The 17,366-nt window shown below is 35.6% G+C and overlaps 1 protein-coding gene across 4 annotated transcripts in view; it reads right to left on the reverse strand.

Moving 5' to 3' along the window:
* The window catches only part of CSTF3 (cleavage stimulation factor subunit 3), a 51,356-nt gene that overhangs the window by 28,329 nt on the left and 5,661 nt on the right, over nucleotides 1-17,366 (reverse strand). For 3 of the 4 annotated variants that reach the window (XM_054828748.1, XM_054828746.1, XM_054828747.1), the window contains exons 2-3: nucleotides 13,086-13,187; nucleotides 12,861-12,956 (exon numbers count right to left, since the gene is read on the reverse strand). In XM_054828748.1, the coding sequence (XP_054684723.1) occupies nucleotides 12,861-12,956; nucleotides 13,086-13,187 (198 nt within the window). Of the gene's footprint in view, nucleotides 1-8,162; nucleotides 13,188-17,366 lie in introns of those variants that run through there. The other variant, XM_054828750.1, reaches the window with a different exon arrangement.

A 17,366-nucleotide genomic window follows, 5' to 3' on the forward strand; every position in this document is an offset into this window, starting at 1 on the left:
CTTATGTGAGGCTGGTTTGTGGTTGCTTTTTTTTGTTAAACACTCCATGTGATAAGAATAAGATTAATCACCCATTTAAGTCAGCTGTACTTTTTGTAAGAGAAAAGACTCAAAGACAATTGTCTTTACAAGTTCATTACATTGTTCCTATTTGAAATGCATTGGTGTTAGATTAGCAGAGAGAAGAGCTGCTCTGACTTCAGATTTCAATATTAAAAAAAATGTCATGTGCTAACATTCATTTCACGTGCAGCTAGGTAGGTGCATTTACAGTTTATTTCATGCCTTATGAGAAAGTTGAAATGCAAAAGCTGGTCATAAAAGCAGTACAGAAACTCAGCCCACGTAGTCTAGCAAGAGAGAGATGGAATACAACTGACATCCCAGTTTCCTCCCACCTCTCCCCATCTCAGTAGAAGAAATACCAGAAGTTAGGGTCAAGTATTTAAGCTGAAGACTCTGATTTTGGCATAATGACACTGGCACAGGTAAAGCCCTTGACTTGCCAAAGAAAGGTTAGCCTTGACCCATAAGCTAGAGAGAGAACCCTGCTTACTGACCAGAAATGGAATTGCTACTTTTATGTACACCTGTACAAAACAAATAAATACAGCTGGTAGTTCTGTCCCCCTTGCTAAAGAGCACTCTGAATAATTACAGTTTCTTTTAAATAAAGCCCTGTTTGATACTAATCATCTAATTTCTTTATTGCTTTTCACAGTGAAAAATGCGTTTGCTTCTACACCCTGACACCAAGAAGTGATGTCCACATTCTAGGAAACTGCTGTTTGAGACATCAGAGATCCAGTCAGTTTCATACTTCTTCCACCCCTCAAACTGAGCATTTTGTGGCTCTTCTACTGTAACTGATGATTCAGAAACCGAAAGCGTTCTAAAACTTTCTGCAAAAAAGAACCTCTTCAGTAGACAGACAGTATGTAGTATTTGATTCGGACTGGGAGGACTTTAACTGCTAGGATAGATGCATTGTTATGAAGACAAAGACTGGATAGTAAAATACAGATTACTTTCGGATAGCATTTGCATTAAAGAATGTTGCAAAATGCGTGCCAGTTTGAAGCACTGCATTAGAAAATAGTATATAGGCTCTCAGCAGAGTTCTTGCATCTAATTTGCACAGAAGCACAGGAGGGCTCTCAGAAATACTAAGACAGTTCTGTTACATTTGGCTGCTTTAAGCTAGGATGCCAAGAGCAGCACTTGGTCTGATGTAAAGACACTGAGCACACAATACCAAACCACCACCTGTAAAAGCAACAGGTAACTAACACAAGAGCTTTACTGATTATCACTGGCAGAAAATATTTGGGTAAGCATAAAAGAGAGAACTGCTACTAAAACATAATGTAAACTACCTAAATTGAGAAGATGCAGCTCACAGCAATGCAGACGTGCTTCTCAAGGCATGAATTTCCCCGCATTCAAACTTTAGCCTAGCATTGGAAGACGACGGTGCTTGACTCTGTTTTGGTGTATGTCATCACGGTGACACAGTGCGCTTAGAAGTCCAGTCTGAAGATTTAGCAACATTGTGAAGCATCACTACAAAATCTCTGTGATTCACTGCATCAGCCAGCACTTGAGCAGAGAACTGACCTCAAATACAGATCATAGCAGAAATCTCAGGTGAAAAAGATGATAGTCTAGACAGTTTTTAGCAACTCTGCTAAAAGAACAGAGACAATAATACTACTCAGTTCAAGTAGTCAGTGCAACTTAACAGTTGGTCAAGACTTCATGTTGGGAGGCACAAAAATACATTCTTAAGACCCATGAAAAATGTTTGACTGTGAAGCTTTTGCAGAAATAACAGACCACTGTCATGCAGGCTAATGATAACACCTCATTAGTGCTGTGTCTTCATTTCATTCAGACCAAAGATCAACAGGAATTATCAAACTTAATTAGAAACACCTGTATTTTTATTATTAGTAAATAAACTCCCACAGATTGACCTTATTTTCAGAATTTCTGCAAATGGGAAAGAAGAAAAATCACAAAATTTTTCTGGGGGTAAACCTGAATTTTAGGAACATCAGTGAAATGACAAACATGTAACATCTTTGTGCCTTTTTTTTGTAAATAGGTGAGATTTCTTATGCAATACTTTTTTAACAGTTAAGACTAGTAGCAAGAATAGCAGAAATTTTGTGGCATTATGAAAAGAGAAACTTACCTCCATCTGCTTAGTGCCAGAAAAATATTTCTGCTGAATTGAAGTCTGTCAGCTAATTTTAAAATATAATTTTCAAATATCTTAAATTGAATTTACAAAAAAAAAAAGGCCTGAATTATGTTTAGTCACATCTTATGTGTAGAAATTACAAGTTTTATCCTTTAAGAGTAAATTGCAGAGTTTCCTGCTCCAGCTTACCAGCACTGAGATTTTATCAAGGACAAATACCATGGAATATTCCAAGGTTTTAAACAACTTCTTAAACTGCCCATCCTGCTCAAGTACTACTGTGCAGAATTTCAGTTGACATATTGATAACATTTCCCTGAGGAATGCTAGCCAGTGGGCAACAATAATGGGCAAGTAACATATACTCACCAGGGCAGCAATTCCTTTTTTTAGGAGGTATGGTAAGGCTGGGGACAGTACCCTGTATTAAACAGCTTGCATCCTCAGCATTTTTCAGGTAACTTGCAACCAAAAAGGTCATGCATTGGGGACTATTTTAGTGTGCATTTTTATAAAGAAAACCCTAAGTAGCTAGTAGGGTTGTCAGTGGCACCTACTTGTACTTTTAAAGACTTATCCCAGTCTATTTACAGACCAGTCCACTTGAAACTTTACATTATAAATGATCTGTACTTTTTTTCAGTTACTTTTTATATAATAATCTATCATCACCACAGAGTAAGCCTTTCTAGCACAATTTTATAATTAGGCAGAATTTACAATTAGGCAGAATTTACAATTCCCAAAGCCACAGTCACTACTAGAATGATTAAATTTCCCTTGTGAAATTAAAGCTGTGAGACTAAGGCTCTGGGTGCAAGGCTTGCCATTCTAATTTAGTACGAAGGAAAAGTTTCTTCATGTATGAACTTGTCAGATTCAAAGCATACTGCTTGTACTGAAACTATTAATTACTGCAACATCTATGGAGAATCTGGGGAGAGGGGTCAACTGACATCACTGAGGGAAGGAAAGCTGCAAGCTAAACTTCCACCAGCAAGATGAGTTACAAAAGCAATTTTCTGTAAGCTTATTCACTGTCACTCATCTTCAACCTGCATTAACTACACGTTAGTAAAAGTGTGTAACAACTTTACACAGATGAAAGCCTACACCTATTAAATTATCATTATTCTATTCTCCACAATAGCAACGTCAATGAGAGAGTTTCTTACACCTCAAGCTCCTGCATGATACGATGTTATTACCATTTTATCTTCTAAGTATCTGTGATACAGTACAAAAGAGTAAACTGTACAGATTAACTAAACCAAGTTCCAAGGAGAGTTTAAATTAAACTCATTCAGAACTATTCCTACAGCATACTTCAGATTATAGGCTGCTAAACGTGTTTGCGTGCTTTACAGATGCAATACCATTACAATCTCACCAGCAGCCATGCAATTGCATAATTAAAATACGTTAAGAGCACCAGATTTCTTCTGCAGTAATTAGGATGCAAAAAAGGTTTGTCATGAGATTAGTTTTGGATTTTTTTTTTTTAATAAACAAAATCAGGAAGGTGGTGGAAAAAAGTTACATTTCATTACTAGGGAATCTCCCCCTCTGGGCCTCACTTTCTGCCCCATGAAAAATGCTAAGTGGTACTTAAATTCAAAGAACATGTCCAAAGACAGCTTCTTGATAGACTCCTGGGACCTCCTTGTCATCTGAAACATGAATTGCACAGGCACATTGAAAGATACAGCCCACAGCAATACCTGATAGGGTCCACAATTCTTACGCAAATACACTTCTAATACTGTCCATGAAAATACCCCAAAATAGTATTTTGATGGATAGGGAGAAATGGAGAGAAGGCAAGCCAATACTGGGATTAAGGCAACAAAAGTAAAGCAGGAAATCTAGCTTTATTTTTCCCCACTCCTTTACATACTGCATCAAGTCATGTTTTTGCACTCAGACTGAAGCTGTATATAATATTAAAAAATTCCTTTCATTGTTATTCTAAATATATTCAAGATTATGCACAAATTTTTCAAGTTACAAGTGCCTGTAAACTTTTAAATAATCTAAGTGAATTATCTGTAGACAATTTGCACTGATATGCTCATACACTCGATTTCTATTATTTCTAAATATTCTAGTAATATTTAAAAAATTATTTATGCCATGCAACCTTATTACATAAATATGTATAAGCACATCAATGGACATGTATACACATACATAGTTTGAGAGATCCCTGAAAAATCCACAGGCATGGAACCTATAAAATGTGTTCATTTAACCAAAAAACCTAAAACAATCAAAATTTTGTCAGTGGATTTTAAATGGTGCATTTGATTGCTTTACTTTTCTAACTTTGGAAATACTAAGTATGTTGGTTTTTACTTCTGATCCATCACTGGGTTAAGTAATATATGCATGTGTGTATACATTGGGGAATATGCCCTTAACACATACATGAGTGCATACATTGGGGACCATAGCCTTAATGGAAGCTGTAGGGATATGGAATCTGACAGAAGTCAAATACAACATTTGTTTCCTTCCCTTCACATAGCCTGAAAACGGATTTGAGAGGAATGGTATCAGTATTGAAACAAGACAAGTCACTTAGTTCAAATTCCAGTTTGAAACTATTTTGAAGATATGCTAAACCAGCTCCTAAATTAAGACAGAACTTAACTGGAAGTTGTACCAGCACCCACATATACACTATAAAATACCACCAACTATAACCAGTGTTACACATTTTATTTCTCCGAGCAGGAGACATAAACAGATGACGTAGGAAGGAGTGGGGGGAAAGACGCATGCAACTTTTTGTTCTTTGATAAGGCATCTTCCTCTTTCCTAATGAAAACAAAACAAGACCCAGCTGCAACTGAGTTGCCATTTTTCCTATTTGGTCACACAATGAACATTTAAACTACTTAGTTCCATGTATAAATGTTCCACTGAGCACAATGAAGTTAATTCACATGCTAACTTTACCACGTCTGTTTTATCTGCAGGACAGCACATACTTAACTACTACACATGTGCCACCTCATTTTTGTAAATCTAATCCATTTTAATCTCTGAGTAGATAGGTTATTTTTATTTTGTTTAAACAGTAAAAATGTTAGAAAATCTATACTTCCAGGAAAGATGGTATCTGAAGGAAGTTGATGGCTTTCCTGCAGTCTGGACATAGAAAATACTAAATCAACAACTAGGCATCATTTTGTAATTTATCTTTCCAGTCCGAATGCATGACTTGCAAAGTATTTTCTAAAACGTATTTGATATTCATTCTCACATAAACCAATACAGACGTATCAGACCATTTTACAGTAAGAGTTTGTTCTGCTATGGTCACGGGTTAACACTTCAAAGAATGTACAGTCACTTCTCCTTCCAGTTTAACACACTGGTTATTTCTAACTCTCTATTTCATGCACTACTGCAAGCCATGGGGAACTGGAGAGAGTAAGCTGCCCTCATCAGAAAGCCTAAGTCTTATATAGTTATATTACAGAAATCAAATAAGGTAACAGTTGACCCTCCATCGTACTACTGAAATTTTCAAATTAGTTGATTCAGAGGAATAGTTTGAATGAATAAAGCCCACACAATTTAGATATATGCATATCCTCCTTAACTGTTTTGCTGAAACACAGAGCGAGCATGAAAATGAATAAAATTACCAAGCTTTCTCAGCATACCAACAATTCTAGCTCTCCTCCTTCTGGAGGAAGTCAAAGATGTTAAAAAGCGCTGAAAGCCTTTAGCTCAGCAGTCAGTCTACAAGACCTTTGGTTACAGGATCTACTAACAGATCAGCAATGTGTGCTCACTGGACTTGTGAAAACTCAGATTAATGCATATGGCTTAGTACAATCTACTTCTAAGGGAACAGATCCAGAGCCAGACAAAACATTTACACTTCAGGTTAGAAGTGAATTCTATTAGACTTGTCTCAAGATGCAACAGGACTGCACTCTAGAGTAGTACTACTGAAAATGTTCACAAACTAAATCTTAAAAGAATGTCTTTCTACATACAATGCCTGTCCTTAAACTGAAACATTTCTGATGCCACAGTTCCAATGAACTCTGGAAATGCTCCCATGCTTCTACACTATGAACAGTTGTCACTATGAAACTAGTTCAACCCCAACACGGACCAGATCCTGATCATGGTAAGATCTTTGTGTGTAGTTAACTGCATGTATACAATGTGCCACAAAAAAATGTGAATGCCATCTGTGCAATGGTACAGTTGTGGACCAATGCATATCATTTCTCACTTTTGAATTATTTTATGTAAGAAAGGAAAAATGTCAAAGCTTACGGTATTGGGTACACAACACTTCACTGCCGAGGTCCAAAATTGTTACTGGATGTAGAACACCTGTCACATTGAAGCCATCAGTGAGAAAAAGCTTACCCTTACAAGGGGAAAAACCAATGCACATTCTTAAATGAAAAACATTTGTACTAACAGGATGCAGGAGTGCCAGAATGAATGGCTTGCCTTTGCAGGAGTTTCTAGCTAAGAGAAGCTACTGTATTCCATCACAGCAGTGACTCAAAGCCTTTTCATAGTCTGCAAAGAGACTCTGCAGCAAATAAAGTCAAGCATTTATTTTACGGAGTAGCACTAACAGATAAGGTTCAACAGAAAGTGTTCTCTCAGCCATCAGGCTTCTCAAAATCTGAATAAAGAGCATCAGGTAACTCAACCAGCTGACAACTGGAAGCTGGAAGAGATGTAGAAATGAATGAGAAATTATGATTGTAGTTCCCTCACCCACACAGATGAAGATAAACAATCTGTAGCTAATACAGGGTACACAAGAAAGCTCGGTATTGTTGCTTCTGGTTCTTTCAGGTTCAGACATGAGAAAGAAGCTCAAGTTTGTGCCTAACCTAACACACATATTCCCCCCTCAAACCATCACTAGAAGGATCAGCAAATGACTTCAACAAAAGCAAGCACACAATGAGAAAAATTTTCACTGTCTTTGTTACATTTGAAAGTCAGACTTCAAAAGTGTTGTGAACGAGAGTTTTATATAACTAACACTTCTAACCGGGATGTTTCTGTCACCCCACACAGAAAGAATACAACAGAACAGGAAGTAGTTCATGTTTATTCATGTGAAAACAGCAACACACTATAGAAGAGGGTTCATAGTAATCTCTTCATTAGGCATCACTTCCACTTCAAAAATTAAAGTTCCTAATACTTTCCCATTATAATTTTATGATCAAATACAGAAAATAGAATTATAAAGAAACCCACTAGTGTTGTACTGCGCATCTTCTGAAACTGCAAATGTCAATTATGTGGACAACTTTCTGATATTATACAACTTGTAGGACCATGGCAACTATGCAAGATGTACATGCCTGTATTTACATATCGAGTAGAAAAGACAGGAAAGAAGTTGCATTCACTTTCTAGTGCAAGTCTACAATAATCACACAGACAGAACAACATTTATTAACAGGAATGGAACAAGTCCACACATGAGTAAGAGAAGATCATAAATAATACAGTTGCAAAAAAGATTTAAAATATCAGACTGAAGTAGTCAAGAAATGTGCAATACGGATGTTTGTACAGGGCACCTGTACAGCAGTTTCTCAAAAGCAGAAGTTCACTATGAGAAATGTGGCAGACTAGCAGGGTGGGCATGGATTATAATGAGTATGTCTCCCATTAAGAAATCAACAAAGATCAGCTAGTGATATATACAATATTTTCAGTTGAAAGTATAACTAAACAGAATCTCAGCCAAGAAGTCTATTCTACTTTGACTTCTGATCTCTCCAACTTCATCCTGACAGAAGTCAGTTCCCATATTTCCCCAAGCAGAAGAATTTTGGTGGTATGTATAACAATTTTTTTCTGAACTCAGAACCAGATTAAAGCAAAACAGGGGAAGAAAATGCTTTGAAGAAACACAAACATTTTAAACAAAAACAATCATTTTTCTAAATGGTTTTATTTACATTTTTCATATACAAGTACGTTAAATGATACATTCTGACTAGTATCCACACCAGTGTGAATTACATGAATTAAAGATACTGATGTACTGCATATGATGAAATGCAAAACAATCAACCCTAAGCTTTGGTCCCACCCTCTGAATCCTCATACAGCATCTGGTTTGTTACTGAGACATCTAAAATTCAGTGTTCATATCAAATAGAAGTTACCTGAACAAATATATCTAGTTTCATTTCTTTAGAACAAGCAATAACACAAAGAGTCTTACTTGCAAAATTCGCAAGACAAAAAATACATATTAACAGCCAAACACTTTACACGCATGTTACTAGCTTTGTATTTATTGTTTCTAGGATTGGGGTATTTGTCACAACTGTCTTGTGCTTATGATTTTTAAATCTTTAATGATGGCAACTTTTCAACCCCTACTAACAACAGTTCAAAGTGATCAGGATATAATGCAATAAACTCAACAATGAAAAAGGTAAAAAGGTGTGGTGTGAACTGGCCTGAAACATTCAGGGCAATTACAGATTAAAGTTTCCACTTAGAGCAACTGGAATTAAAAATTCTTTGGATCATAAAAAATGTTGCAAATACATGAACATAAGTTTAATAATGTGCTTAAGAGGATTTTCAACCTGGTGACTTCTCAAAGGAAACTAGCAGAGAAAAAGGTGGCAACTTCAAATGCTTGCTTCAGAACTACTGAAACATTTACAACGCTGGTAAAGTAAAAGCTCTTTCAAGTGCATGAAAAGCATTATCAAGTCTTTCTGTATCTAAAAGATGGTTCAAACAAAGAGACAAAGGAAATAGTAATAGACAGCTGGGTCTATGGGATCATAGGGTATATTACATCAGGATTTATTTTTACATTTCTGTAGCACCTTTTAGCCAGATGCCAAAAGCACTTTAATGACTAAGTGAGCCTCACAACAACCCTGTGAGGTAGGTAGGTATCTTTTAATAGTGGCAAAACAGGTTAAATAACTTACCCAAGAAGACACAGCAAATCAGCAGAGCAGGCTAGAATCCAGATCATGTGATCTATGAATTTAACATTATGGCACATGTGGGAGACTTACATGCTCCTTTTTAAAACTGTGAAAGAGGCACTGATGTGAATTGATTCAAGTTTTCTGGAAGCAGATTTTTATGGGAAAGGTATCAAGAGAAAAATGTGCTTTAAGCAACTAGAGAAAACAAGAGTCTGAGTAAGAAGAGTGTCATTACTGTACCACTTCCTAAATTTTAGTAGATGCAGAATAGCAAGTTAACTATTTTACTTGCTAAAACACGTATCAAAAATAGACTACACAGTCTGTTAAATTCCCTAAATGAAACTCTATTTTCACAAGTCTTAAGCATTCAAATGCTATGACCCAAAAACATTGTGAGCTGAGAGTTGTTTCATCCAATTCTACTATCTCTGTGTCCTGCAACTGCTTCTTTGAATGTCAGAAGAAATAAGAACCAGTGACAGAATCCAAAACGTTTGACCAATTCAAACTTTAATAGCAGAGTTCTCATTAACAAGCTGTGAAAGCATGCTCTTCCCAACTAATTTCCATGTTCTACTGACTACCAAATCAGTCATAATAGAGAGGCCAGAGCATATAAATTGGTGCTTGGCACATAAAATGGAAACATGAAGTATTCAGTTACTTCAGCACAGTCTGTGTATCAATAGCAGTAAGTTAGATGATAGATGAAGTGGTGAGCACTGCTTTACACTATGTTCTACTAGGGAACAAAGTCATACGCAAAAAGGAAAACGGAGTCAGGGACCTGAACAAACACTGGCATTAAAACAAGAGGTAATCACAGCAGTAAGGCTTGCACTTAGAAGTTTTACATTACAAAATGAACGGGCATATGCAAGGAAAGTTTTTGTTCATGTTGGTTATGAACAAGGATTTCTACTTGAAAATTGGAAGTGACTAAAAAGAACACATTCCTCAAGTTAGGGAAAAGGAAATTTAGAAGTTTCTAACAATTTTATAACGAATACAGCTGTTAAAGGGCTACTTCCTTCTTTGTTAGGCCATAATCATAACCCTCACCCTAGCTCATCTTCCAATAATAGAATAACACTATGGAATGATATTTAGCTCAGATTTATGTCATTCAGAGGACAAAATTCTCTACTGAAAGACAACCTGCCAGAACCCCCCACCACTTTCCTCTCCCTTTTTGTCTGTGATGTAAAGACCAAACATTATCACATTAAAGAGAAAAATGATATGCTTGTTTTGACAACCAGCTTACAGATGACTGAAGATTTAGCAATTTTCAGATTTAAATACCAAGGCAGTGACAGTAAATCAAAAACAATACTAAAGATTTACCACAGGTTTACTTTCCCAACTCAAGGCTGGAAAGATCTATACTTCTGAACTATCCAAGAGAAACTTTCTAGCAGGAGGAGACTACTAAGATTTCCACGGAAAAAAGCTTTTGGAAAATACCTTCCCTATGTTCCTTGTACATCTTGAGGCTGCAATAAAAGAAGCCTCAAATCAATTCCTCTATCTCAGATAGCCTTACAAAATTAATTGAAGTCTTGATTAATATTCAACCAAGCTGTTAAAAGAACATTTGAGAAAACATTTCATTTTGAATTTACTCTCAGATGGGACTGTACATATGATATGCAACTTAAAACACTGACAACAGTACCCAATTGTGTGAATATATATTTTTAGAGAGGAATTTGGAAGTAAGTTATTTCAGCTTATAGCTATAAATGGTTACACATACTAAAAGAGGCAGAGATAATCACATTGCTTTTTAAATTGGTCACTATGTGAGTTTTGACAGAAATTACTGGAACCAGAAAAGCTGAAAATTTAAGTTGTAACTGGTATTTAAAAAAATTGCCTAAGATGATAGATAAATTTCTAAAAAGTAACTTCTTACATTTCTTTCAAATACAACCCTTTTCAAGTGTAAGCTCTACCAGAACTCTACAGTTCATGTTTTTCCATTGTTTTGGATAACAGAATCATATACTCAATTTCTCTTATCTTTGAAGTGTAGTTACAGGCAGACACACACACACACATGAGCTAATGATCTTTATGCCAATTCTTTCCTTCTCAAATTTACCTTGTGTTACCTGGTTACCATACCTGCTGGGTAGAGGCTGATCTTCCTTCCTTGAAGGAGCACGTAAAAAATTACACCCTAGACCTGTTTTAAGCTTTGCCACTGTTAGCGTTTCTAAATACTACTACTTATAAATTAGTTAAAAGGTATGGATTAAGGGAGGTAATGTTTGGCAATTCATCTCTGAATGTGGTTCAAGACAAGAAGCCTCAGACAAGAAGCTTTACACTGATAATAGTACTTTACGCTGAAAGACCTACAATGTAGTACAGGCTTTCTGAGGTGGTCTTATTTAACTCTTAAATCTCAGGCATGGGAAAGATAAAGGTTTTAAATAAGCACAGAAACCAGATAACTTAATGTAATCTAACTAAATTAGATTCTAAAGACTAGATCCTGTAGCAAACATTGCAGGGTACAAGAGGCTAATGGATTTGGCTGCAGGGTCCCAAGAGGAAAATATACATCTGTATGTGTTAGTGCATTCACAACATCCCAAATATGTCCAATCACAGACATTCCAACTACTCCTACAAACTACTGGAAACAAAATAGTGAAAATTCTATGATATTTAATTAGGTAATATTAAATTTAGATTACACTATAACATCTTACTATAAACTGCAATATAAAAATTTGTTAGATTACCACGATCCCAATTTTATTTAAAAATCTTTAAAATTTACTGCCAGAACACACTTGGATACGTAATTTAATGTAAAATAAGATATGATAGCTATAAAATGCAGTTTGGCCACTCAGATTGCTGCTCAGGCAATTTTCACATAAAATGGGAAAAAAATAGCTATCTCATTTCTCATCTACAGAACACAGGTCTCCACCCCCGTAATTTAGCATGTAGAAGATCTGTCTCAAGAAAAATGTGCAGCTAGAAGATCCCCACAAAAAGCATGTGTATTAGTATTAAATATCAGCTACAGAAAATTTTTTAAAAATATCCAATTATTCAGTGCATTTCATGGCATGTCGTTAAAGACTGTTTAAATGATCAATGCACTTAATGCGAAGTTTTATATAGTTATGTAAACAATCACAATTTTGTTGGGATTTTTAGAAGCTAATGAGTTGTGCTAATGCATTTTCCCAGCATTCCATTCTAGAAGTCAGCTTCCATCCCACACCCTCCCTGAAAACACTGTTCACAGAAACAATTCCCTAAGGAAGCAAAAAAATTAAAAGATCCAAACATTCACAGAAAGCCATTCAAATAAGTTTGTACGTATAAATAAAAAAAAAGTCCTCTAAATAAATGACACGGGAGGCAATAAATTGACACGACAAGTAAATAAAAGGCTAAAGCACTCCAATACCATTAAAACGGTTTTAATGTTGTTGCAATTCCATAATGCAACAATCATCAACTCATAAAAGACCCAATACTTTAGAATTCATTTTAATCACTCCTTTGTACCTATTTTACAAAATAAAGGCAAGGCATATTTAAAATCCCCTTTACCCTAGATATTATGTACCTATCTTATTTATGCTTATGAAAGTGTAAACTTAAACTCCTATTAAATGTTATATAAGAAAAAATGTAAAAATATTAACCTCTGCTTCAATGTACAGTTTCCAGAATCTGCCAGAACTGGGGAACTGGGCAACAAGGCGTTCATAGGTCTTCCGTGCTTTGTCTATAGGTTGATTCTAAAAATTGAAAATCAAAACAGCATTTACAATATTATGATTTATGTAAATGAATATGCTGATTTTACTCCAGAACCAAATAGTGTGAGTGGACCATAGATAAGGAAATGTAATCCTATGTCACTAAACCTGTGCCTCTCGAATGAGAATGCTCCACGCGTCAAGGTCATATGGATTTTCTTCTAGTTTCTTTTCAGCTTTCTTCACTTTTTCTGGGACATATTCAGCAGCCTAGAAAAATTAAAAAGAAGACATAAGAGATCACAAGTAGAATTTGACAAGTTCTGTCCCCGCTACAAAGTCAAGCTAACAACAACATTCTGACAGTGTAATAATCCCAATCACAGTTTTTATGCTGGAGTTACAAAATTGTTATTTTTTTTTTGAAAACGAGTTGTCCCAGTAAGATAACGCACTCTTGCCACAAGAAGTTCTACATACTTGGTGATCCAGCAAAAAGCTGGACTAAAGTAAGTGTTTCCAAAACACTAGAACAAATTTGAATTTGCCAGAAGATTTATTGCACTATGAATTTTAAACAGTTTGACTGACCTGAAATTTAAGATGAAAAAGTAAATTCAGATCAATTTTTCTATTGCAGACTTCAGCCAAACAAATCTAGGTATCTAGGTTACTGCAAAGAGTCATTCTGTATATGCAGGACAGTATTTCGTATCACACATTACATACAGATTTAACAAGAAAGCTAGGAGATGACAGTTCTAGCAGCAATATATACATGTTACTCAAGCATAATTTGTTAACTTTCTGATCTGTCAGTGTATTCTTGCAGTCTCCTTCCTGTAGCTTTAGCACTAACTACCTTAAACCACTTTTTTTTTTTTCCACTCAGACATTCTATTTGAGTTTAAAAGCTTTTTTGATACTAAAAGCTTTACCAAATTGAACAACAACTTGTTAACAGTTACTATTATAGTATAGGTTTAAGTGTTCTTTTAAAAGACTTGTGGGAATATCTTACTTTATGCTCTCCAGAATTTTTTTCTAGATTTAACACTGTTAGCACAAAGTAGATGAAAAAAAATTACAATCCAATGATCACATACAGACAAGCTTTAAAACACGTTTGTTACAACCCTAAATTATATGAAGTTATTTATTAAGCATGAAATATGGTTCTGACCTGTACTCCAAAAAGCTTATTTACTAACTTTCCAAACTTGACTCATTTTCAGGCAGATGTTAGCAGTCCCAAATCACACGATCAAGTAAATTCTTGCCTTCGTGAGATGTAATGATAACCTGTAAATTATTACTAAAGACCTTTCTTGTGAAATTTTACAAGTTAGCTAGATAATTACTGTTAGAATATACAATCCTGTATTGTATAGTGCAGTGTGACTGATTCACTGTACAGAAAATTCTAAAAAAACCTCTGTCAATTGCTAAAAGATTATTTCAAGAAAATAATTTTAATTCTTAATATTGGATCTAGGTCAATACATAGCTCTGAAGATGAAAAAGACAGTAAACAGGACAGAGAGAACTGATACTCCTATCAAAGGTGCCGTCACAGACTTCTAAAGGGAAAGAGAAGGTAATTAGACACCACAGAGGTATGACTTCTAGTAAAATTAACAAGCATCATTACCACACATCACTCCTGAAGGAAAGCAGATGTTCCAAGAATACAAATCCAAGGTATTATTAATGGATTTTACTGGAAGACCATTTACAGTGGCATTATATGAAGATAAGCTGCCAGTGAAGTATTGTACAAAACAGTGACTTAAAAAAAGACAAGAAAAAGCTGGGGCTGGCAAATGCAGTAAGCCTGAGTTGCTTAGGAACATCAACTTTATTTTTAGGAGTGTTCTGCCCCTTTGCTTTTGTCAACCTCTGCAAATGCACCACTATACAACAGTTGCTTATGTTATACATCGCAATTCAACTTGATCCTTTAAAAAAGCTACTGTATTTTTAAGTATTTTTCAGCACTACCTGACTACAGTCAGTCCTACTAGCAGGATACAACTCAAGGCATATCCCTTAGAAGAATTTAAATTAAACTTACTTATAAAATGGACAAATGATCAAAAATGTTGTGGAACTGTTAAACCGACATGCAATAGCAGTCATGCATGAAAGGGAAAAGGAAAAAAAAATCAGTAGGAGGGGCTTTATAGGAGTTTTCAATTTAGTTTGAGTCATTCTTAGCATTATTTGCTCAGTGCAAAGCTGTGAAGGCAAGTATCAAGTCCCACAGCAAACCAAATTATAAAATTAACTTGATTTAAAAAAAAATCAAAAATTAGTAGCTCGAAGTAGTAAATTTATACATTTCCATATGAATATTTTTACATCCCTAAGTCCATCAAAATTCTGACTTTGCAATACTGCATGTTATAGTTTGACTGATACAGGCTTAAGAAGCAAAACACAGTATGAAATGATCTAGTGGTGTTATTTCTTCCACAATGATATGCATAAACATATTTCAGCTTACAGAAGACAGCACTGAAGCTGAAATATCCTAAGACTATCTCTGCAGATGACCCAAAGTTGAAATGTTGTTTATTCAATAAAGCACTAATTCAAATTTGTCCACATCAGTGGTAAGCATTGCTTCCCATATTCCATTTCAGTGCAATTGACTTGTCTCAAATATTCCACCAAGCATATATTATTCTGCATTCAATTAGATAGAGATACTTATCAGGAGTACTGTTAATGTCAGCTACAATAAAAAAACCAAACCACCCTACAAAAAACAACTGCAGCATTTGTGGAAACAGAGTGTCCTGCACTGAAAGTAGTGACATTCAAACAGGAAAAAGTAAAATGGACCACTGAAGCACTCCTCAGCTATTTTTAGTAGTAGTTCAGTTGTGTTATCTCAAACCTTTCCATGTGACACACAAAACTCAACTGACAAGGCAGTGAAACAGTTAAGGCTTCCAGGAACTTGATTTCATGAATGCAGATATAGGGCAATAAACCCAGAAAGGCGGAAACAAATCAAGCTGGTGAAAAAATAAGTGCTGATAAAATGCAGAATCATAGCAATTCTACATTAATTTTGTATGTTTGATACAGGACTCCTAATCTGTGTAAGAAGTGTAATAAAATGTTCATTCTTTTATCAGAAAAAAAATACTAATTTCCTAAATTAGCAAATATTCACTTAGCAGCAGATAAAGTTCTCCATGCAGTTATATAGACAAAACCTACAGGAATTCTACAGAATTGAAAATAGTGATAGGATCAGGGTTTTAAACTAGACTGCCTAGAATTGCTTGTACCTTACGTCATACGTAAGAAAAATCCCAACTTCTTAAGGCAAGTGAGCACTCCTCCTGTCCATATCCATCTCCGGGATGGATAAAAGCCATCCACATTTCAGAGAGTCAAACTCCATTGCAGGCAAATCAGTGACCTGGCTGTATTCGAGCCAAAACAAGGCCTCATTACCTTGCACCTTCACAAATAATCATGCCTGATACATTGGAGAAATCAACACTTGGGATTTCCAGTCTGGACCATTTTGCCAGAACTAGGGAGTGTTAGCAAAGACGCATTCAGTTACACATCAAACCTTTGAGGACATCTACCATAAGCACGCAGTGAAAGGAACAAGGAGCTTGACTTTTAACCTAGCTCAACTATAGCCAGAAATGTTCCATCCCAGCTTTGAAAACTGCATGTTAACTGCACTCCATGCTTAGATCTGCAGTTACCACGGTTCAAGGATATGTGGCTTTTGATTATGTATTTTTAATTGTACTGCTTTCACAACAGCCAATATCCAACACTGTGAAGACTTAATTCTTGGGTGTTTGTTCACTGCCATGATCCTGCCCCTAGATAAGCATTTTCAGTCCCTCCCTCAGGTTAACAGAGGCATTTGAGTTAATCACGTCCTGTAACAAGCCAGTTCAGGGAGTTAAATCAGCAGAAAAATAATCCTATTAAAAAAGTGATTAACTTCCCAATGGTTCAGCTCCTTGATTTCAGGGTAAGATGTGATGCAGAATAAAGGATGCGAAATCATACAGGACTTTAGCAGTCCCAACTTAGCTCAGCTTAAACTACTGTAGAACTGCACCTAATGAGACAGATACTGGCTTTTAACTTTTCTTTACTGCCTGAAAAAAAATGCTGCAAAGAATTGTTGCATACAAACTAGAAAAATACTTTTTTCCTCTGCTTTTGATAATCGTGTTTGGTATATCTCCCACATAATCAGGCTCCTATCCCACAAACAACCCTCTGAAGATCACGGAATTATTTTAGCACTTAAAGTTCCATGTTCACAAGTATCTGTATAATTACCATCTAGTCTGATTCACAGCTTCCTTTTTATTATTTATACACAGATAAAGAGCAACTGATTTTTACTACAAATTGATACTAAGAGTGTAAAATGGTATTTATGACCACAGTTTCCAA

The sequence above is a fragment of the Grus americana genome, chromosome 5, assembly GCF_028858705.1.
Source record: "Grus americana isolate bGruAme1 chromosome 5, bGruAme1.mat, whole genome shotgun sequence".
NCBI classification, from domain to species: Eukaryota; Metazoa; Chordata; class Aves; order Gruiformes; family Gruidae; genus Grus; species Grus americana.